Source organism: Vicia villosa, linkage group LG6 (assembly GCF_029867415.1).
Source record: "Vicia villosa cultivar HV-30 ecotype Madison, WI linkage group LG6, Vvil1.0, whole genome shotgun sequence".
Taxonomy (NCBI): domain Eukaryota; kingdom Viridiplantae; phylum Streptophyta; class Magnoliopsida; order Fabales; family Fabaceae; genus Vicia; species Vicia villosa.
This window is the reverse complement of record NC_081185.1, coordinates 139,804,229-139,828,948: the sequence shown is the minus strand read 5'-3', so window position 1 is coordinate 139,828,948 and position 24,720 is coordinate 139,804,229. Positions and strand designations below refer to the sequence as shown.

The 24,720-nt window shown below is 35.8% G+C and overlaps 2 protein-coding genes and 1 pseudogene across 4 annotated transcripts in view; 2 read left to right on the top strand and 1 right to left on the bottom strand.

The window, feature by feature from the left end:
* The first annotated feature begins 190 nt into the window (after positions 1-190).
* On the top strand, positions 191-3,024 carry LOC131612553 (uncharacterized). The gene is made up of 12 exons (XM_058884323.1): positions 191-435; positions 522-741; positions 840-916; positions 997-1,112; positions 1,223-1,334; positions 1,419-1,535; positions 1,632-1,723; positions 1,810-1,876; positions 1,985-2,066; positions 2,146-2,237; positions 2,328-2,471; positions 2,585-3,024. Exons 1-12 carry the CDS (start codon positions 250-252, stop codon positions 2,729-2,731), a joined length of 1,452 nt encoding a protein of 483 aa, XP_058740306.1. The 5' UTR covers positions 191-249; the 3' UTR covers positions 2,732-3,024.
* Positions 3,025-3,785: 761 nt separating this feature from the next.
* Positions 3,786-6,733, top strand: LOC131614802 (uncharacterized; annotated as a pseudogene).
* A 5,888-nt stretch (positions 6,734-12,621) lies between these two features.
* LOC131610221 (uncharacterized) overlaps positions 12,622-24,720 on the bottom strand; it is a 33,607-nt gene continuing 21,508 nt past the window's right edge. The window contains exons 2-3 of one of the 3 annotated variants that reach the window (XR_009286420.1): positions 13,481-16,342; positions 12,622-13,357 (exon numbers count right to left, since the gene is read on the bottom strand). Coding sequence is in view for 2 of the 3 variants with exons in the window: in XM_058882112.1 (XP_058738095.1) it covers positions 23,299-24,612 (1,314 nt within the window). In the remaining variant the exon portion in view is untranslated. Of the gene's footprint in view, positions 16,343-21,113; positions 24,622-24,720 lie in introns of those variants that run through there. The other 2 variants (XM_058882113.1, XM_058882112.1) reach the window with 2 other exon arrangements.

The window sequence follows — 24,720 nt, the reverse complement described above, 5'->3', positions numbered from 1 at the left end:
TTGAAAAGTGAGTTGGAAAGCGAAAAATGAGTTAGAAAGTGAAAAGTGAAAAAGTGAGTTAGAAAAAACTAAAAAAAAAGACTTTTTTCACCCCAAAATTATTAATTTAGACTAAGATAATCAAAGGATATTTTTGTGATTTCCAGAACAACAAATTTTCTTATATTATAGATGTAGCTGCTAAGCTATCTTAATATTGACTTCACAGCCGGCTTTGTTGAATATATTTGATCGCTAACTATTTTAGCCATGGATGAAGATGGTAAGAGAATGGAAGAAGGACTCAATGCTAAAGATGATGATGTGTTGAAGAAGGAAGAAACAAGCAACATCAATGAAGATGTTAATATTGATGAGCATGAGACAAACATAATGGTTAAGCAAAAGACAAAAAGGATTGCAACACTCGATGCATTTAGGGGCCTTACCTTAGTGGTTAGTTAGTTAGTGTAATGTAACCATTGTCTAAAATCTTTTATTTTTGAATTAATTAATGAATGTATGTTTTTTTTCTGGGCTAGATAATGATACTGGTAGACAAAGCTGGTGGAGTTTATCCAAGCATCAATCACGCGCCGTGGAATGGATGTGCTTTGTCTGATTTTGTTATGCCTTCCTTTCTTTTTATGGTTGGTGTTTCCATAGCCCTTGCACTAAAGAGAGTAGAGAAGATAAAATATGTTGTGAAGAAGATAATGGTAAGGACATTGCAGCTTCTGTTTTGGGGTATACTTTTGCAAGGTAAGCAAAACTTCTCAATTTCACTATATACGTTTAAACTAAATTTTAAATTAATTATTAAGGGAAAATAGGTGCAATAAGATAGTATTTAAGTACAGGTGGATTTTCTCATGCCCCTGATGACCTGTCTTATGGAGTCAACTTGAAATTCATTAGATGGTGTGGCATTCTTCAGGTATAAATAATTAAATTTAATATTATGCGAGGATTAGTGCAAAATAATCATATTCAATGCAATTTTGAATGTGTGTGCAGAGAATAGGTTTTGTGTATTGTGTTGTGGCTCTAATAGAGACATTTACCACAAAGCTTAGACCCACTACCTTGACTTCTGGACGCATAGCCATTTTCAAAGCCTATAAATGGCAATGGTAAGTTTTTCACATTTACAACTATAAATTGACAGTTTTTTATATTGGTTAGTGAAAATTGTCAACTTGCTTTAATTAATAGTATATATATTTATATATGTGTGACTTAGGTTTGGAGGCTTTATGGCATTTCTCATTTACATGATCACAACTTTCACACTCTACGTTCCAGATTGGAGTTTTGTAGATCATATTATCGGTGACGAACCAAAGCGATACACAGTATGTTCACTATCTATCTCTAATGTCTAAATTGTTACTTAAAGCTTTCATTTTTAATATGTTATTCTTCCTTCCTTTTATTAGGTCAAATGTGGGGTGAGAGGACACCTTGGCCCTGGATGTAACGCTGTTGGATATGTGGATAGGCAAGTTCTGGGAGTTAACCATTTTTATTCGCATCGTGTTTGGAGAAAGCTGAAGGTGAGTTCTGAGGAGACAAATACTAGTCTTGTAAGAAGAAATTTTGGTCTTGGAGAATGATGAGGATATTTATAATATTTTCGTTTTGTTTTGAAGGAATGCACATTCAATGCACCATATAAAGGTCCACTTCGTGAAGATGCTCCAAGTTGGTGTCTAGCTCCCTCTGAGCCTGAGGGCTTGTTGAGGTTTGCCTTTGTATTTTCTTTAGTTCTATCTTCTGGTACTAGAGTGTGTATCAAGATGTTTATATTTTAAGTGTTTTTTTACCTAGTTCCATATCAGCAATCCTCTCTGGCACCATAGGCATCCATTACGGGCACGTCTTGATTCATTTCAAGGTGACAAAATCTCACCCTAAGTTATATTTTACACACAACAACCTTTATTCTATAATTTTTTATTAAATTCATGAAATGCCTAAAACAGAATAAATCTTATTATGGCAGGGTCATTCAGAGAGGCTCAAACATTGGGTCTCGATGGGGTTTGTGTTACTCATAATCGCCATTATCCTTCACTTTTCAAATGGTAAGATAGTGTAATAATCACTTGTGTAAATCCATCACTCAAGGTAAATCTTAACAAAAAATTACAAAATATTCTGCAGCTATCCCAATTAACAAGCAACTTTATAGCATCAGCTACGTTTGTTTGACAGCCGGAGTAGCTGGAATTGTCTTCTCTGTTCTCTACATATTGGTAGGGAATTTTCAAATTTATAGCATCATTCAAGTGTTTCTTGTTTTTTTGCATCTTGTTATTCTTTAAAACATTTTGATAATGAAACAGATAGATGTTTGGGGGTTCCGTACTCCATTCTTGTTCTTGGAATGGATGGGAATGAATTCTATGTTAGTGTTTGCGATGGCAGCTCAAGGCATTTTTGAAGGATTTGTAAATGGATGGTATTATGAAGATCCAAATAACTCACTAGTAAGAAGCAAAAAAAACATTATAAAAACATATTATTTCCATTATATATAGTCTGTCTTAATTATCAAAATTTTCTGATATGTTTTCATTTTATAAATGGAAATATAAATCAGGTACATTGGATCAAGAAACATGTGTTTGTGAATGTTTGGAAGTCAGAGAGTGTGGGAACTCTCTTGTATGTTATCTTTGCAGAAATTACTTTCTGGGCAGTTGTTGCTGGCGTGTTGCACAAGTTAAAGATATACTGGAAACTGTAAGAGAATATGAGAAGGAGGATTTTGGAATTGAGTCATTCATATAGGCAAGATCATCATAATCAATAAAAATATTTATCGATCATTTGTTGTATTGAGTCCAATAAAATGACTTCTCATTTTTCAAGAATTCTTTATCTAGGTTGGATCCATATTGATCATTTGTTTTTTTCGATATCTGCCCAAGTTGGCCCAATAATAATAAAAAAATGACATCGAGTGTTTATCAATGTTTTAAGAATTCATATTGAATGAGCTGGTTCAACCGGATGAATCGGAACCGTCCAGTTTGCCAATTGGTTTGGTTTTTGTTTTAATAGTCTTTTTTTTTGTAACAGGGTTTGATAGAGTCTTATTGAACTAGTTTAACCGTGGTTGGTTCAATCGATTCTTATTTTTAGTATTTTTACTTTTTTTTAGTTGTTTATGCTATTCAACTATGGTTGAACTAATTGAATCATGATGACCAAGAAATCTCTCTGGTTCTATCTTAACTCGTGTTATTTAAACATTGGTGTTTTGGATTTTTCAATCAAATTTGAGTAGAGACTCAACCTTAAACTTCTTTCATTGAAGTTTTTGCACTTCAACAATTCCAAAACAAAATTACAAGTTCCTCCTTTATCCCTCTCTCCACTTGTTCTTTCCTCTACACTTCATATGTTTATAATAATTATTCATAAAATTTGTCCAAAAAAATATAAAGAGGTCATCCCATGGTTTGCTATCCTGCTATCCGGGATTGACTACTCTGCCGAAAACATAAGAGTAAAAATATTTTTCTAATGTCTAGTCCTATTTAACATATTCCTAATAACTAATTAAAACTAAAAAAGTGTCTTTTGATTCAGAAATTTTCCAGCTGCAATCCTAAAGACAAGATTCCAAAATCTAATTAAATATATATATATATATATATATATATATATATATATATATATATGTGTGTGTGTGTGTGTGTGTGTGTGTGTGTGTGTGTATGTGTGTGTGTGTGTGTGTGTGTGTGTGTGTGTGTGTTTGAACAATTTGTTAAGTATCATTCACTACTTACTTAGCCATGGATGAAGATGCTAAGAGAATGGAGGAAGGCATCAATGTAGAATTGGATAATGATGAAGCTAAAGATGAAGTCTTGAAGAAGCAAGAACCCACCAATATCAATGGAAGTTCTAGTATTGACCAACATGACAATGCAGACATAGTGGCTAAGCCTGGATTGGTTAAGCAAAAGACAAAAAGGGTTGCAACACTTGATGCATTAAGAGGTCTCACCATTGTGGTAATTAGTTATTGTAAAATTTTAACTTGTTATAATTAATTAGTTTTGTGAAAGTGAAAGTTAAGACAATTCTAATGTGAAGTAAAGATATAGTCATTAAATACTAATATATTTTGTGTTCTTGGTGCAGTTGATGATATTAGTAGATGACACTGGTGAAGCTTATCCACGCATTGAGCACTCTCCATGGAAAGGATGTACTTTGGCCGATTTTGGTTATGCCTTTCTTTATTTTCATTGTTGGTGTTTCCATATCTCTTGCACTTAAGGTAACTTTTCAACCCTACTCTATTTGTGACACCGAGATGATACCGACAATTGTAATTATGTTAAATTTACTCTTTATTGTATAATTATTTTATTATTGGTGCAGACGTGTTCGTTCTTTCATATGAATAAACTTCGATTATAATAATGCAGAGAATTCCCAAGATAAAGTATGTTGGGAAGAAGATAATACTTAGGACATTGAAGCTTCTCCTTTGGGGAATAATTTTACAAGGTAACAAAATCAAAACTCTTCAAACTCACTATATTCATTTTTAAATGTTCAGGGATTATATAAGTTTCAAAATTTACTAAAAAATCATCGACAATATTAAATCCACAAAGTTGCATAATTAGATGAATAAATCACTGTGCACTGGAAAAATTAACTTATAACATATGGCAGGTGGATACTCTCGTGCCCCTGATGAACTCAAGTATGGAGTCGACATGAAATTTATTCGATGGTGTGGCATTCTCCAAGTTAGAATAATATTAATGAAATTAAATTTTATGTAAGGCCTAATGCAAACAAGTTTATGAAATTTTGTATGTAGAGAATAACCCTTGTATACTGTGTTGTGGCTCTAATAGAAACATTTACAACCAAGCTTAGACCAACGGCCTTAATTCCGGGACGCATAACCATTTTCACTGCATATAAATGGCAATGGTGAGTTAACACAACACTTACTTTCAAATTTCAAATATCCTAATTGAAATTGCTTATGGAAACTGTGAAGTTTCTTTAATTAATGGTATATGATAATCCCGTGTGACGTAGGTTCGGAGGCTTCATAGATTTTCTCATTTACATGATCACAACCTTCGCATTATGTTCCTGATTGGAATTTTGTATATCACCTTAATAGCGACGTACCAAAGAGGTACACTGTAGATTCTCTCTCTTTATTAAGTCTAGGTACTCGTATTTACCTTTTGTTTTTATTTATGTTTTTGTTCTTTCCGTTTATTAGGTGTTATGTGGAGTGAGAGTACACCTAGGACCTCCATGTAACACAGTTGGATACGTCGATAGAAGAGTTTGCGGGGTCAATCATCTTTAATCTTAACCTGTTTGGAGACGCTTAAAGGTAAGTCTTTGTGTATAATCTGGTATTATTCCAAATACATTAATGAATTACCCTTCTGTTGTACTAATAATTTTGTGTGATTTTATTATAGGCATGCGCATTCAGTTCTTCAGCTGAAGGAACATTTCGTGATGATGCTTCAAGTTGGTGTCTTGCTCCATATGAACCAGATGGCTTACTAAGGTATCTACCTGTCTTTGAATCTTATAGTCTATCTTAATATAATAACCAACTCCGCGCATGAGACATGCCTTGAAATATTTGTTGTTGCTAGTTCTATATCAACAATCCTTTCCAGAACCATTGGAATCCATTATGGACATGTATTGATTCATTTCAAGGTTACAAAATTTTACCTATAAGTCTTGATTCTGTTTTATAATTCAATTTAGTTAAAGGCCTTATAAATGTTTATTTGACAGGGTCATTCAAAAAGGCTCAAACAATGGCTCTCAATGGGGTCTGTGTTACTCATAGTAGCCATTTCCCTTCATTTTACATATGGTAAGTTTGTGCGACGAGTTATTTTCAAAATAGAATTTACATAATGCCTACTCACAATCGCATATAGGCACATAATCAGTTATATCAGAGGTCGCTGAATCAAGATTAGACGATTAAGATTTCAAGACATATATAATTATTTTCATGGGACCCTAAACGATTCATATATATCAAAATCCATTCAAGATAAAATCTTAACAAAATTTTCATGGGACCCTACAACTATTCCAATTAAAAAGAAACTCTATAGTTTGAGCTATGTTTGTTTCACAGCTGGAGCACCTGGAATTGTGTTTTCTTCCCTTTACATATTGGTAAGAAAAATGCAATATATATCCCTTCATTCAAGTAGAAAAAGTTCTTATTGCTAGTTATTAAATTAACAATTGTTTCTTGTTTTTCTTTCACTTTGTGATAATCAAATAGATTGATGTTTGTGGGATCCGTACTCCGTTCTTGTTCTTGGAATGGATAGGAATGAATGCAATGTTAGTGTTTGTGCTGGCAACTCAGGGAATTTTTGCAGCATTTGTTAATTGCTGGTATTATGAAGATCCAAACAAGTTACTAGTAAGAAACAACCAACCTTTTTTCTATTTTTACTGTATGCTATGTATGTTTGTTTTAATTAACATAGTTTTCGATTATATTATATATAAATTCGTAATATGTTTTCATTTTGCACATGAAAATGTAAATTAGGTACACTAGATCAAGAATCATGTGTTTGTAAATGTTTGGAACTCAGAAAAAGTTGGAACTCTCTTATATGTCATCTTTGCAGAAATCACATTTTGGGGAGTAGTAGTTGGCGTGTTGCACAAGTTAAAAATATATTGGAATTTGTAATCTATAACATTATTATTCAGCTTTGTAATTGGTTTCCTCTCTGTTCATTGTAATGTGAATCTAAATTATCTTGATTTCTCTCTACAACTTGCTAAAGAGGTTTATACTCCAAAATATGGTCTCAAATGAGAATTAATATACGTTTATTTACACTTAAATGTAATTAATACATCTGACAAAATTGATAGATAAAGATTTTAGGGATAACCGAGGGTTTTCATGTCAATGCAAACACAACATTATGTGAGGATAAATACAAATGAATAAGAGTCAATTGAATATTTATCAGATGTACTTAATCAAAACACTTTACTATTGAATAATTGGATTTCATAGACATGTTATGTGTTAAAAGCACCCCTAATCGAAGAGGATGGAGATTGTGGAACTACGGTCTTGGAATGCTACCACACAAATAGAGTTAAGGAAACACGCTAAATAATAAGAGATAGTGAGTCGAACATGAGCCTTACATATTCCAAAATAGAGGAGACACTCACACACTATCTTAGTAAATAATTTAATGAGAAGCATTTTCTATTTTTATGATTTTTTTTGAAAAAAAACCTCAATCAATTAATTTGTTACCAAGTTCCTATTGGACTTTAGCCCATAATCTATACAAATCTGATGATTGTCTTTTATGGATTTTTTGGCCAGGTAATGGATCATTTGATTGCTTTATATATGTAGCTGAGAGCCCATTTGTTTATAATCATTAGGATTTTGTATGTTTTGTCCACCAATAACCCTATATATGGTGTATCATTCTCAGTTTGCGTCGCTTCCCATTGTTAGCGTTATCTTAACCATCCCCTTTGCCCTCGCTCTGAATCTCATTAAACTAGATTTTGTTCAGCTTCTCACTTAATTTAATATTTCTTTTGTTTATTCTCAATATATGTGGTCCTTTCCCTACAAGTTCTTGGAATGGACAATGGTATTTTTTTTATGTTCATAGACGATTACTCGAGGTATGGTTACCTATATTTGATTCATGAGAAATCTCAATCTTTGGACGTGTTCAAGTCATTCAAAGTTGAGGTCGAACTTCAACTCGGAAATAAAATAAAGGTTGTCAAATCAGATTTTGGTGGTGAATACTATAATCGATATGATGGATTAGGTAAACAACGTCTAGGGCCCTTTGTGCTTTTCCTCAATGAGTGTAGAATTGTTCCGTAATATATAATGTAGGGAAAACCCAACATGAATGGAGTTGCAGAACGAAGAAATAGTACTCTAAAGAATATGGTAAGGAGTATGATTAGTTATTTTTCTCTTCTAGCGTCACTTTAGGGAGAAACATTAAAGACCCCACTTTATATCCTTAATAGAGTACCTGGTAAAGTAGTAGCTCATACCCTTTATGATTTATGGACTGGGAAGAAGCCTAGCATTAGGCATCTTCACATTTGGCGATGTCCTACAAAAGCGAGGCCTTATATGTCTCATGAAGGTAAGTTGGACACAAAGACAATTAGCTGTTATTTTATTGGATACACTGAACGATGTTACGGGTACAAGTTTTATAATCGTATCACTAGAACAATCTTTTAAATGGGAAATGAAATATTCCTTGAGGATTTAAAGTTTTAAGAGGAAAGGAACATAATGATTGTTACATTTGATGAAGAATTTGCTTCTCACAATGACGAAGTCTCTGTACCTATCATTTTCGCAGAAACAGATCCTAAAATAAACAATAATGGTATTCCTAACATGCCTTAAGAACAAGAAAATATTGAGTTTCTTCCTCAAGCGCCACCTATATTTCAAACTCAACAACCTCAAGAGCTTTCATTAAGGAGATCCATTAGAGAGAGAGGAAGAGTGAAATTCTAGATGATTATGTTGTATTTCTTCATAAACATAAGGTTAACATTGACTGAGGAAGATTCTATCAACTTTAGTTAAGATGTGCGCAGTCCAAACTCTCTTAAATGGGTTAATGCCAAGACAGGTGAGATGAAGTGGATGTTTAAACATGATGTTTGGGATCTCGTTAAATTATCTGAAGGAAAGAAACTCATTAGTTGTAAATGGAAATTTAAAACCAAAAGGGATTCAAAGGGTAACATTGAGTGACATAAAGCTCGTCTTGTCTCCAAAGGCTTTACTCAAAATGAAGTCATTAATTATAAAGAGACTTTCTCTCGATTTTCTTCAAAAGATTCTCTTAGGATATGATGGCATTAGTAGCTCATTTTGATTTATAATTACATTAAATGAATGTAAATATTGTGTTTCTAAATGGAAACTTTGAAGAGACGATATATATGGTGCAACCAAAAAACTAGTGTTAGGAGATCCAAAGTCTATGGTTTGCAAAGTCAAGAATTCCATCTATGGGCTTAAACAGGCTTCCCGTCAATGATATTACAAATTTCATCAAGTTATATCCTCATTTGTTTTTTAGGCTAATCTAATTTATAATTGTAAGTACCAAAAGATCAGTGGGAGTAAATTCATTTTCTTTGTGTTATATGTATATCATATCCTTTTGGCAAGCAACAATATAGGCTTATTGTATGAAACCAAGAGATTTCTCACAAATAATTTTGAGATGAAAGATCTTGGGGATGCCTCATTTTTCTTAGGAATTCAAATTCTTAGAGACCACTCTTGAGTTATTTTAGGATTGTCATAAAGGATCTATATTGATATAGTTCTGAATAGGTTCTCCATGAAAGATAGCAAACTAGAAGACACATCGTTGCTAGAGGAGACAAGTTTAGTCTCAAACAGTGTCCCACTACGGATCTTGAAAAAGAAGAGATGTATAAGTGTCCATATGCTTTAGTTATGGGAAGTCTTATGCATGATCAAGTTTGCACACGTCTTGAATTAGCATTCATTGTTGGAGTTCTTGGCGGATATCTAAACAACCTTGTTATTCATAACTAGATAACAGTAAAGCGTGTAGTGTGATACCTTAAGATAACTATAGACTTCATGCTCACTTATCGGAAGCCAGATAACTTCGAGATCATTGGATATTCTGACTCTTATTTTGTAGGAGGGATATAAGACATTCCATATTTAGTTACATTTTTCTATGGGCTGGAGGAGTCTTCTCCTAGAAGTCTTCCAAACAGACTCTAGTGGCTCCCTCCACCATGGTAGTAGAGTTTGTGGCTTGCTTTGAGGCATCAAATCTTGCAATTTGACTGCGAAACTTTGCCGCATTCCTACACATTATTGGGAGCATTGAAAGGCCCTTGAAGATTTAGTGTGACAATAGTGCAGTTGTACTCTACTTTAACAATAATATGATATCTACAAAATCAAAATTTATTGATAACAAGTATCTTTTTGTGAAAGAAAGTTCAAGAGAAGAAAATTTTAATAAAACATATAGGGACAAACTTAATGCTAGCTGACCCACTAACCAAAGACTTGACACCTAAGACTTTTCATGGGCACGTTGGTCACATGGGTCTTGGTTTTGAGATTATTTAATATAGTGGGAGTTTTTCATTATTTTTCTATGTTCTATACTTTGGTATAAACTTTATCTAATGTTTTATTTTATGCATAAATAAAAACTTATGAGGTACTATTGTTATAACAATATCAATTATTTTTTGTATGTGCAAATATTGTAATTTTGAATTGCACCTAAGGAACTTCAGTTTGATCTCACTAAAGACTTAAGAAGTACCAATTAGAAATATGCATGATTTAGAGATCACATTGCATGAAATTTTCATGCAACTCATCCATATCGATCAATGTCATCAAGTTTAATGATATGGTGGTCGTCGGAGTTCCATCTTGTTAAAAGTCAATGACTACAACCGCGGTGGTCCCATTATTGATGTATAATTTGAACCATATTGTAAAGTTGAAATCAAAAGATAAATAACATTAAGATGCGGGCATAAAGAACTCTTATATAATAATAATTAAGAAATATTTGCCAAGTGGGAGATTGTAGGAATATTTTAATAATTTAATGTTATATTAGTATTTCAACAATTATGTGACTAAATATATTTATTTATTTATATTATCTATTTTATCAATTAAGTGCCTTAAATAATAAAGTGATCGAATAAAGTTAAAAGGTCGATTAGATTTTAGTTAGAATTGGATATGGATTAAAAAATGAGTGGAAGTCCGGATGACCCAATTAAAAATAGGAAAATGCTTAACATTAAGAAAATATTAAAACAAGAAAGAAAAGAATAAATCTCAACCATTCAATATCACAACCCCCCTATGATCCCTATTAAAAAGGAAATTCAATTAAAAATAAATTAAAAAATATCCACTAAATTAATGACACATGTACTTTCTTGTGTTTCTTATTCAAATGTTTTCGTACTAAATAGAATTATTCTTAAAAATAATGGGAACTGTAATTGGTCATTACTCTATAAATCAGATACGGTCTTCAATATACCCTACACAAACTGTTTATCTCTTCTCTCCATCCGAAAAATATTCAAGGCATTAGGAGGATAGGTTGAGGAAGAAACATACAAGCCATCAAATATTGTGTGTTCATCTCTTAACCTTAAAAATTACTGCCGCCAACAGGAACTTTCTAAATGGATCCAAATATTTCTAAAAATAATTTGTAAATCCTTTACTTTTATACATGTTTGTATAAATATCTTACTTCCGTATTGAATTATATGTCTATATGTCGTACTTTTGTGAACATGTATATCTGATTGACTATTAGATCATTTAATTGTAACACTTCATTGTATGGCCATTGTTCTATATATCTCAAATAGGCATAATACAATACGAAAAACAGAATTGGTATGGTAAATAAAGGGATAAGCATAGGTGTTGTGGTAGAAGATGATTTCGATGGTGGTTATGCAACCGGTGGGAAGGAAGGGAGAATGTGGGGGTAAGTGATTGTGCGGTTATCCAATACATGTTCTCATTAATAACTTATTTAGACCTTTAAATAAATCTGATGGTGAATGAAAATAGTTCACGGGTGAACCATTTATTTGATGTGATGACTCACCTTAGACATCATCATTAAATTGGATAAATTTATACCACTAAGAGCATCTCTAATGGTGCAACTTATTTTTGGGTTTTTTTATGTGACCCATTAAACAACATCATCTTGAACTCATTATTAAAAAGTATGTATATCGAACTCGAACATTAGGGAAGACAGTGATTCACCACACAATTCCCACATCATCCCAATTTGAATTTTGTCAAGTACATTAAGCTTGACGTGAATCTGCAGTAACGTCATGCATTTGGCATTCGTCTCAAATGATAACCTTGCAATTGCATACATGGTTAACAATAAGCTTTTATCTCTTCTTTATATATGTTGAGAGCCTGGTTATTCAGAACGTTTGCTTTTTGTTTTTGCTAGAACGTATCACATCGAAATATTCAACAACTGTTTCAAATGAGCATCTTGAACTTGATCTTAAGAATCTTTCTTCCAACCATCTCAATCGTGACAAGCATGGCACAACTTGCGTCTTTCTTGTGTTATAGGAATTGCATCTAAGGCACCTGTGTGCCATAATATGATATCTTACTTCAAATGTTTCCTGTTAGAAAGTATAGGATAAGTATTTTTAGTATCGTCTCCTCAGGGATTGATGCGATATTATCGCCGTTCTACAGCTTAGTGTATTTTGAGTTAAGGTTTTGGATGTTTTTAGTGTCATGAAAGATAAATAGCATGAAAAGAAATTAAAGACAATAACTTAGGATTTAAAAACGGTTTGGTAAAACTGTGTCAAGATTAGTGTTCATTAGTTTGCTTCATATGTACTCTAATGATTATATATATGAACCTATTCATGATTAATACAATCACGTATCCTCTCGATACCGTTTATCTCTAAAGCAATATCGTGATTATTATCATATTCACCGTCAGATGATCTCTCATGCCGACAATCAACATGATAATCTTAAAAGCTTGATACTTGTGATTATCAACTCACAAATCTATCTCTAGAGTTTGTTTATTGATAGATGAATATCTTTTAGGTCTAGCTTTGAAACATATCTCTCAATAATGATCCAAAACAACAAATGAAACATAAATAACAAGATATTCACCATGTATTAATCATTAACCAAGTTCATACATAATAGATCAAAGAAAGTACATGTTTACAAACTAACTACCTCTAATCTTGACACAAGATGAAACTTAGCCCTCCATATCCATGGAAGCTTCAACAACAAGAAACAAACCAAGATTTAGTGACATCAAACTCAAGAAGATCAAAGAAAGATGTTTAGAAATCTTGATTTTCTCTTAAGGAAAATGGTTTTTTTTCTCTTCTTCTCTTGCCCTAGCTTTTTCTCCAAGTGTCTATTATGATAAAAACTATGCTAACCACTCTTAATCATCAATTTTATGTGGCTAAGAACAAAAGTTGAAAAAGTAGGTCCGCTGAGCGGAGCAGAAAAAATATCTAAATTGTCTTCAAGGTCCGCTGAGCGGAGGGGGTCCGCTGAGCGGACTTGCTGGTGGAAAAAACGTTGCCAATCCCTGCCTGGGTCCGCTTGGACTCTGCTGAGCGGACCTTCTTGCACAAAACTCCTTCTTTTTGCATTCCACCCTCATTGCAAGCTTGTTTTGATCATTCTTCTCATTCCATCTTGCCCAAAAGTTGTTAAAACCTAAAGAAAAACATTACAAGAGTTAATAAACTAACTTAATTTAGAAAATAAACACAAATTTATTTATTTACATACTATTATATCAAAAGGTAATCAACTTTGGCACAAGAGTTTAAGAAATACCACAAAACTTATATACAAAATATGCACAAATGGGATTCTAACAACTCTCCCCAACTTTGATCTTTGTTTGTCCTCGAACAAAGCTAGCTCAAAAACATACATCATCGAATCACATAAGGTTAGTAACATCAATTGAATGGTTCAAACTTGAGTTACATACCTACAAGATAAGTCTTCCTTGCTTGTACAAGATTCTAACATGACTATGAACCACTTTCTGAACACAAACTTTCAACACAATTGCATTAAAGAGATAATGTTCATGAATGAATCACCTAGGTTTCACTTCACAAAATAATTGAAGGACAATTGCCATGATAGAAAAAGGGACAAATCACACTCACTAGCAATGATGCACATCCAAAACAATTCATATATTCATCTGTACTATGCACACGAGACAATAGAGACAAAGATCACTGAGGACTTCATTCGGTTGTAACTTGGCCTGGGTTCCAAACAAGTGATATTATATGTACACGGCCATTGAAACAAAAAGGGTGAATGATCATGGAAAGCATTATTTATGTACAGCACTACTAATATGTTACCCTTTTGTTTTTCACCATACAATACATTCTTTCCTTTTCTTTAAATCATAAAATTTTTCCTCTTTTATCATATGCTCATTCTTTCTTAAATTTTTTTCATTGATTTTCCTTTTTCAAAGAATGCATTGCACCACCATTTTCTTTCTTTTCTTTATCTTTAAGAAACATCTCTCCCCAACTTTAAACATTTCTATCTATAAAGACATCAATGCTTTCCATTCAAGGTTCAAGTACTATTGGGTTAAGCGTTTGCCAAAGAAATTGTCAAGTGAATCACTTCTCTTTATCAAAATTCATTGTGTTTTCCTTTGAGTCACTTGACAAAACAAAAATTTAGGCTCAAAATTGGTTACAAAAGATCACACACTCACGGGCGGGTAGCCTTGTTTAGGGTGGTTTTTCTCATACTACTCAAAAAATTTGCCTCGATCCCTTCTAAGCTCTAATGTCTCATACAAAGCAAGATTAAACATGAATCATTTGAGTTAACATCAATAACTAGAACACTCTTATTTTTGTACACAATGGAAGTCCACTCACTTATCTAGTTTTGTCCTAATTTTGATTCAAACACAAACAAAATTTCTAGAATGCAATGTGATAAAAACTATGTGTAAAGCCCTTAGTTCATAGTCACCTTATAATCTACAAAGCAACAAAATACTTACCTTGGTATGAACATCATCAAGAATATCATCATCACCATCCAAATTTTTGATGTTGACACACCTTATCACTTTTTCTTCTTTAGAGCATCACTTCTATTCCAAGACAAACACAAAAAATTATATACACCTTAACATATAATATATGTACACTATTCTACTACTAAAACACAATATTATAACAACAAGGGCATAAATTGCCCACACAAACACACATTACTTAAACAAAATACTTAATCAACAAAGGCATAAGTTGCCTACAAAATATGTTCGGGTGGCACCCACGGCCACCAAAGTACATCAAACCTCATCCTCATACGGATGGCACAAAAGTAGTTACTAACAAAAGCAATAGGAAATTATGCTACTAGTTCAACAACAAAAAGTAAAATCAAAGTATTATAGAACTAAACATAAACTAAATAAACAACAATAAAAATCGACACTGGATATCCTCAATCCTCCTCATCATCCTGCTCCATGCCATCTCCTTCCTCTTCTTCCTCTTCACCATCCCCCTCTCTGAAAAATGGCCTCTCCGCAGGCCATGCACAATGAGCCTCATACTCCTCATTAGTAGGAAAAGAGGGAACATACGTCGGATTGACTTGGTGGCGATAGAGCTTGCAGAGAGAATCATGAATCATAGCTTGTGATCTTCTGTTGGCATCAAAATACGCCCAATTGTACCTGCAAGCTAATTCCTCATTATACCTACCACCAGCAGGAGGAGCCATGTTCTGTGGCTGAGGATGCTGCTGGACACCTAGCTTAGGAGAGCAATGCCTGTGCACATAGCCGGTGTCCACAACACTAGTGGATTTCATACTTGCCACATTAGGAAACTCCACACCTGCTTTCCTGCAAAGTCCCATTATCAAACTTGGAAAACCAAGCTGAGCAGAAGGCTTCGTCCCTGACTTGGTACCACTTGAAGCCACGATCCTCATCTCCTCAGAAATGATTTGAGCCACATCCACCTCTCCACCTGTCATAATCCAAAACAAAAGACAAGACATGTCAATGGTCAGGTCAGAAGTGTGGCTCCTCGGCATGACATTGTTCAGGAGGAAAACTATGTACAACTGCGCCATTTGAGTCATGTTCTTCCTGTCCATCTTTTGAATATAACCGGAAGGGTTAAGAGTGAACCCTTGGTGCTCAAAGGATAACAGATCAGCAATCTCCTGCATATTCCAAGTTTTTGCAGCCTTTTTCCTTGCATACTCACACTTGTCACCTGCAGCACGATGAGAAGGTCTTCCCAAAAAAGTGTTAATTGCATCCCTTGAAAAAGAAATTCCCCTACCTCTCACATAGGAGGTGTAAGTGTACACCCTTCCCTCAATCGGAATCGCATTAGCATAGAACTCACGCACGATGTCCGCATTGATTTGAGAATCAGGAGAGATCAAAGCTTCCCACTTGCGTTCCGCAATGTTTTCCAGAAACTGATAAAAGTTACCGCTTTGTGGGAGGTCAAACACCTTTTCAGGCCAAATCTTTCGACCAACCAACTTCTCAAACCTTGCCTGCTGCTCTGAACCTAGAAACCTATGTGAATCGAAGGGTGGTTGCGGAGCAGCTCCTGAGCTTGAACCTGTCAATTGCCTAGCTCGCTTTCCCCGATCACTTCTTGACGACATCTACAAAAAAAAACAACACAACATCGAACAAACATCGTCAAAAGCAGCAATTATAGAACATTACATGTTCAGTTGTAGCATTACTTGGGCCCTAAACCATTGCATCAAACACAGGGACAAAAGAAATAAAATTATGCATTCTGCAGGGTCCGCTCAGCGGACCTGCGCAAAAAAACAAAAAAACAGCAGAGCACAGGTCTGCATCAGAACAACCATGGGGTTTCAAACCCCTTTTCCAGCATAAGTAAGCAAGCAAACAAACAATGAAAGAACGAATATTAACATGCAATTGATGAAACCCTAAAATTTAAAATCTAATCTAACCTAAATCTGAAATATAAACAGAGTTTCTTACTAAAGTCAAACATAAAACACACTCTAATCTTAATTCTAGTACTAAATCACACTAATTTCTAAGAAGAAACATATCTATGCAACCCTACTATACTATAAACACAAGATTGCAACATTTAACACCACATACCTTGTCTAGAACTGAAGAAAAGTAAAATACAACACTTGATTGAAAAGAAATTGAGACTTGAAGGTTTGAAAATGGTGGAGATGGAGAAGAAAGCAAGTGGAGGCAAGAGAGTTTCACAAGTGTGGTGAGTTAGGGTTCTGAACCCGCTCAGCCACAGACCTCTTTCTTAATTGGGCCTTTGGACCAGCTTGGTCCATTGGGCCCTTTTTTATTTTTCTGGTTTTTAGCAGGTCCGCTCAGCGGAGGGGGGTCCGCTCAGCGGATGACAGAAAACCTGGTTTTTCTGGTTTTTCAGCAGTCTGCTCCACCCGATTTTTTCTCCACCGACTTTTCAAACATCCCAAAACACATAAAACAGAGATTACTTACAACGTTGGGGTGCCTCCCAACTAGCGCTTTGTTTAACGTCAGTTAGCTCGACGGTCCGAGGCGGCTTTACGGATCAAAAATCGGAACGGATTCCGAGCTTCGATCGACTTCACCACCAAGATACGGCTTGAGTCTTTGACCATTCACAGTCCAACTTTCATTTGTTGTCGGATTTTCTAACACAACCGCTCCATAGTCTTTTACTTCCTTGATTCGGAACGGACCCGACCACTTCGACTTCAATTTACCCGGAAATAACTTCAACCTTGAATTAAACAATAGAACCATTTGGCCTTCCTTGAACTCCTTCTCCACAATCTTTTTATCATGATACCCCTTCACTTTCTCCTTGTAGATTTTGTTGGATTCATAGGCTTGTAATCGCAATTCTTCCATTTCAAGCAATTGCAATCTTCTCATTTCACCACTTGCCTTAGGATCAAAATTAAGCAACTTCAAGGCCCAAAATGCCTTATGCTCCAATTCTACAGGTAAATGACAACTCTTCCCGTAAACCATTTGAAACGGAGTAAAACCAATCGGTGCCTTGTATGCCGTACGGTAAGCCCATAAAGCATCATCCAACTTGTGTGACCAATCCTTTCTTGATGAAGAAACAGTTTTTTCCAAGATTCTTTTAATTTCTCGGTTGGAAACTTCGGCTTGACCATTAGCTTGCGGATGATAGGCCGTTGTTACTTTGTGCTTCACACCATATTGTTGTAAGACTTTTTCAAGTTGTGTGTTGCAAAAATGTGAGCCACCATCACTAATGAGAATCCTTGGTGTTCCAAACCTTGTAAAAATGTTTTTCTTCAAGAACTTGATCACGGTTTTTCCATCCGCCTTCGGACATGCTATTGCTTCCACCCACTTTGAAACATAATCAACCGCAACCAAAATATACTCACAACCAAAAGACGAAGGAAATGGTCCTACAAAGTCTATTCCCCAACAATAGAACACTTCTACTTCTAACATATTTGTCAATGGCATTTCATTCCTTTTGCTCACTCCACCACTTCTTTGACAATTGTCACAACTTTGTGCATGCAAGTAGGCATCTTTGAATAACGTCGGCCAATAGAACCCGGATTGGAGAACTTTTGCCGCCGTTCTTTGTCCACCATAGTGCCCACCATAAGGTGAGTTATGACAATGCCACAAAATTCTCATTGCTTCTTCCCTTGTCACACATCTCCTTAACACACCATCCACACCAATTTTGAACAAGTATGGATCATCCCACACATAAAATTTGGCATCATGAAGGAACTTCTTTGTTGCACTTTTACTCCAATCTTCCGGTATCCATCCCGATGCCTTGTGATTAGCCATGTCAGCAAACCACGGCCTTTCTTCCACCATGAACAACTTTTCATCAGGGAATGATTCCAAAACCTCTTCTTCTTTGTTTGTTACCTCCTCATTTACCAACCTTGACAAATGATCCGCCACCAAGTTTTCCGCTCCTTTCTTGTCTCTAATATCTAAGTGGAATTCTTGTAGCAACAATATCCACCTGATTAGCCTTTGCTTTGAATCCGGCTTGGTAAGCAAATACTTTATCGCTGCATGGTCAGTGTAAACAACAACTTTCGAACCAATTAAGTAGGACCTAAATTTTTCTAATGCATATACAATAGCTAGTAGCTCTTTTTCGGTTGTTGCATAATTAATTTGTGCTTCATTAAGAACCTTACTAGCATAGTGTATAGCATGAAAAAATTTTCCTTTTCTTTGACCCAACACCGCTCCTACCGCATAATCACTAGCGTCACACATTAGTTCAAAATCATGTTTCCAATCGGGCGCTATGATTATGGGTGCGGTAGTCAATCTTTGTTTCAATTCATTGAAAGCTAAAAGACATGCATTATCAAAAACAAAAGACTTATCTTTGTTGAGCAAGTTGCTCAAAGGCTTTGCAATCTTTGAGAAGTCCTTGATAAACCTTCTATAGAATCCCGCATGGCCTAAGAAGCTTCGAATTCCTTTGACATTTGTTGGCGGTGGCAACTTTTCAATAACCTCCACTTTTGCTCGGTCGACTTCAATTCCTTTGGAAGAAACTTTGTGACCAAGAACTATGCCTTCGGTAACCATGAAATTGCACTTTTCCCAATTGAGGACCAAGTTGGTTTCAACACATCTTTTCAACACGGCATCTAAATTCTTCAAACAAAGATCAAATGAAGCTCCAAAAACGGAGAAGTCATCCATGAAAACTTCCATTGTCTTTTCTATGAAGTCCGAGAAGATAGCTTGCATACATCTTTGGAAAGTGGCCGGTGCATTACACAATCCAAACGGCATTCGCCTATAAGCAAAAATTCCAAAGGGACAAGTGAACGCCGTTTTCTCTTGATCTTCCGGATTGACCGAAATTTGGTTGTACCCGGAGTAGCCATACAAGAAACAATAGAACTCTTGACCCGATAACCTTTCCAACATTTGGTCCATAAAAGGTAAAGGGAAGTGATCTTTCCTAGTAGCTTGGTTAAGCTTTCGGTAATCAATACACATCCTCCAACCCGTCACGGTCCTTGTCGGAATCAACTCATTCTTTTCATTTGTGATCACGGTCATTCCTCCTTTCTTTGGTACCACTTGGACTGGACTCACCCATGCACTATCGGAAATAGGATAAATTATTCCGGCTTCCAATAGTTTCACCACTTCCTTTCTTACAACTTCTTTCATTGTAGGATTCAACCGGCGTTGAGGTTGAGCTACCGGTTTAAAATCCTCCTCCATCATAATTTTATGCATACAATAGGCCGGACTAATCCCTTTTAAATCGGAAAGAACCCATCCTATTGCCTCCTTGTTAGCTTTCAACACATGAATTAATTTCTCTTCCTCCTTGTTAGACAATGAACCACTAATGATCACCGGCTTCTTACCACCTTCTTCAAGAAAAACATATTTCAAATGAGGTGGTAACATCTTCAATTGTAACTTAGTTTCCTCCACCTTTGGCTCATCTTTCAACTCCTCCATCTTTGATTCAAAAGGACTTATCTCTTCAAAAACATCAAGATCTCGCAAACACTCTTCAATCTCTTTTTCTTCTTCTTCGTTGAGAACATCAAGAGCTTTGGTTAATGTTTTCTCAAGAGGATTGAACCCATGAGCTCGACTTTCAACTTGCATGATAACTTCCTCCATAGCATCAATTCTAAAACAATCACTTGTATCATTTGGATATTTCATTGCTTCTGAGAGATCAAAACACACTTCCTCATCTTGGAACCTCAATTTCATCAAACCATCATCAATGTCTATCATCATCCTTGTCGTCTTCATAAAAGGTCTTCCTAGTATCAATGGGGTATCAACATCTTCCTCCATATCAATGACAACAAAATCAACTGGAAAGAAGAACTTGTCAACTTTCACAAGTAAATCTTCCGCTATCCCAAAAGGCATAGTTGTAGACTTATCGGCTAATTGAAGTGTCATTCTTGTATTTTTCATATCAACAATGCCTAACCTCTTGACCATGGATAAAGGAATCAAATTGATACTTGAACCCGTGTCAACCAAGCCTCTTCCAATATGAATGTCACCAATAGTAACCGGCAAAGTCACTCTTCCCGGATCTCTTTCCTTTCTTGGTAAAGTACTTTGAATGATTGCACTACATTTAGCATCTAAGACAACCGTTTCGGGCTCAGTGTAACTTCTTTTCTTTGTGAGGATGTCCTTCATAAACTTGGCATATTTTGGCATTTGCTCTAAAGCTTCACCAAAAGGAATATTAATTTGCAACTGCCGAAATATGTCCAGAAAACGCGCATATTGCCTCTCATTATCTTTCTTTGAGGGAGCATGAGGATAAGGTAGATTCCGAACGGGAGGACTCATAACTTTCTTCTTTCCCTCTTGAATCTTTCTCTTTTTCTCTATATTTTTTTCTTTTTCTTCCTCACTTTTTTCTTCACTCTCATTTTCAACTAAAACTCCCTCATTTTTCTTTGGTTCTACTTCACTTTCTACCTCTTTCTCCTTTTCTATTCTAACTTCCTCCTCCTCAACCTCCTTCTCCACTTCACTTTCAAGCACCCTCCCACTCCTAGTTGCAACCGCTTTGCAATGCTCCTTAGGATTGGTTTGAGTGTTTGCCGTGAATGATGGTCCGGTTTGCTTCTCGGCTAGTTGTTTCGCAAGTTGGCCGACTTGAGTCTCTAGATTCTTTATTGATGCTTCATTATGTAACGCCCGTATAATTTTAATATTAATTTAATCAAGAATATTGAATTAATAATTAGAATTATTAAGGATTTTGTGAAAATAATAAATAAATAATGGTTTATGGCATTTGGGCCATGTGGGAAATAGTAAAAGGGGGGGTGCGATATAGGAAGGCCCTTTACTAATATTATTATTATTTTCATAAAATAATTGGAATTGGGAAGAAAGAAAGAACGTGAAAGAACAGAAGTCTGAGGAACGAGGAACGTGAAGGAGAACGGTAGAGGGAGAGACCAAGAATCAAGAATTTGTCTAAGGTAAGGGGGGACTTATCTGATTATCAACTATTATCGGGTTAGGGGTTGATAATACTGAATAGATGTGGAATTCGGGTCGATTGAGTCATATGATAGGTTTAGGGATTGAGTCAATTGTATGATGTTTGATCTCTATGTTTGAATCTATGATGTCTGCGTTGTTATGGTCTCAATTGATGTGTAAATGGTGTATTATGAGACGTATTTTGTGTTGTTTGTGCATTCTATTTCTCTAGGTTCGTACTGGTATGGTTTGGGTGTGTTTGGAATGCATAGAATGCTGTTTTCTGCAGGTTGGGGTTTCTGAAATTACCGGTTCGCGCCGCGTGCACAGGGAGGCGCCGCGAACAGGTGGGCAGAATGTCAGGAAGTTGTGATACGCTCAGGTCGCGCCGCGTACCTGCGTTCGCGCCGCGAAGGCGTAACTTTTTCTCGTTTCGCGCCGCATGTGGATGTTTGCGCCGCGAACAGCTTGGCAGAGAGCCAATGAATTTTGGGACGCTCAGTGCGCGCCGCGAACGGGTGATGGCGCCGCGTGCTGTTGGTGTTTTGAGATATTTTAAAAAGGGTTCAAGATGCATAACTTTTTAACCGTTGGTCTGTTTGATGCGCCGTTTTGAGCTAAACGAACCTTGTAGGATAATCTATATGATGATGATTGATTGGTTTTTAGAATGATGAAAATACATGTATGCTATTCTTGTTGAGTATGTAGATTGATGCAAATACGTGTATGTTTTGTGTATGATGATTATGGAATTGTAATTGAATGATGTTAATATATATGAACATACTTGAATGATGATGATGATGTTGATGATTGATGATGATGATGGTATAAGTATGTTATATATGTTGCATTCATTCATGTTCATTGATGACACTGTATCCATAAGGGTGTGTTGGATCAGTGAAGGGCATGATTCCCATCGTGTGGAATCTGTGCTGGCAGGGCCGTATCTAGGACGATGTTGGATCGGTCATGGATTATTCCCATTTGATGATGATTGGTACCACATGCATAGTGTCAGTTCATACATATGCATAATTTATAACATGATTGGATGTATTCCAGTGTTGTAAATATTAATGATGTATTGGTTTTGGTTTGCTTGTTGTGAATGTCTGTTTATGAAACAATTGGGTGAATGATACAACTGTGATGTGTTATGGCTTTATAACCTTATAACATTTGTTAATTATGATGAGACTCACCCTTACATGTTGTCATTTTCAGATTGAGGATAGCGGCTGTTCGACTCGGTGAGGATTAGCTCATGAGTCAGTGTTTTAGTAGCGTCAGGTGTCATGCTCTGATAGTTGTAACACTGGGGACGCGATTGTTTAGAGTTTATGATTATGACTCTAGTTATGCTTTGATGTTTTGAAGGATAAGTTTTGAAGATGTTAAACTTAGTCCGTTTTTGATAAATTTCCGCTGTGTTAACATGAACCATTTTAAATTATGATGATTACCTCAGTGAATGCATGACATGACTGAATGATGTTTATTTATTATGAATTGTGGCACCCTTATTTCATGTACTCTGAATAATTGTTTTAAATTGCCGCAGGGTTAGTAAGGGGTGTTACACATTACTCTTTTGATTCGCCATTGATGCTTGCATGAATTGATTTAGAGTCTCCTCCAACTTTGAAGGCTTGTCTTGAGAAGGTGGTTGTTGTTGATAAGGATTTTGTCTTTGTTGATAATTATCTTGTCTCCACCCTTGGCCATATTGTGGTGCATTAGGCCTTTGTTGGTATCCACCTTGATTTTGGTAAGGAGCTTGTCTTTGTTGATAGCCTCCTTGATTTTGATTCGCCATATAATTCACTTCATTCACCAGTGGACAATATCCGGTAGGATGGTCTCCACTACAAAGCTCACACGAAGCAACTTGTTTGTTCTTGTTAGGATCTTGTAGCTCTTTGAGTTGTTGAGGTAACCTTGCCATTTGTTTTGTAAGCTCCTCCACTTGTTGAGAAAGAAGCTGATTCTGAGCAAGAATAGCATCATTGGTTCCTAATTCAATAAGCCTCGGTTTCTTTTGAACAACTCCTCGGTTATGTTGCACCTGATGATCATTTCTGGCCATTTTCTCAATTATCTCTATTGCCTCCTCTGCTGTCTTAGCCATCAAGGAACCTCCAGCAGTAGCATCTAACAGAAGCTTAGGTTGTGGTTGTAAGCCATTACGAAAAATGTGAATCTGAGTAAGTTCATCAAATCCATGACTAGGACACTTTCTCAACATTGACTTATACCTTTCCCATGCCTCATTGAGAGTTTCATTCACACCTTGAGAGAACACTGAAATTGCTGTTTTTGCTTCAAGTAACCGTGACTGAGGGAAGAACCTATCAAGAAACTTTTCTTCTAACTCATTCCAATTTGTCATGGTTTGAGTGGGTTGGTCTAGATACCAATCCTTTGCTTTGCCAATTAAGGAGTGAGGTAATAATCTCTTAAACACCTTCTCTTCCTCTCTTTCAAGGGCTCCTACTGCTCCAGCAATTTCATAAAACTTTGTCAAGTGTGTATATGGGTCCTCATGATCAAGACCTGCAAAGGGACTAGCATAAAGTAGCTGAAGAATGCCAGTCTTCATTTCAGAATTTCTTGCATTGTTGTCATTTCGTGCAAACTGGGCTGCTCTTCTTGGACTGTTAGCACATGGTGCTCTTGGCGGCGGTGGTGGTGGTGGTGGTGGATCTTGTTCTCCATGCCCTGCCATCTCTTCTTCAATAACTTGTGGTGCTGATGAAGTAGTAGCTTCTTGGGCTAATCTTCGTTCTTTGGCTAGTTTCCTTCTTTTTCTGGTTTTACTGTTCAATCTCCTTGCGGTTCTTTCAATTTCTGGATCAAAAAGAAGCTGATCTGCTGGTACACTCCCACGCATAAACCAGAGCTGAAACACTACCCAAAAAGTGAGCAAAGACTAGGCAATAATAATATTTATACTCAAAACACACAAAAACTATTGCTATGCTTATAATATCTTAACTCC

Coding starts and splice junctions, on each gene's coding strand:
- LOC131612553 (XM_058884323.1), top strand. CDS start 250: ATGGATGAAGATGGTAAGAGAATGGAAGAAGGACTCAATGCTAAAGAT. Junction 1,877..1,984: donor ACGTCTTGATTCATTTCAAG/GTGACAAAATCT, acceptor TTATTATGGCAG/GGTCATTCAGAGAGGCTCAA. Junction 2,067..2,145: donor TATCCTTCACTTTTCAAATG/GTAAGATAGTGT, acceptor AATATTCTGCAG/CTATCCCAATTAACAAGCAA.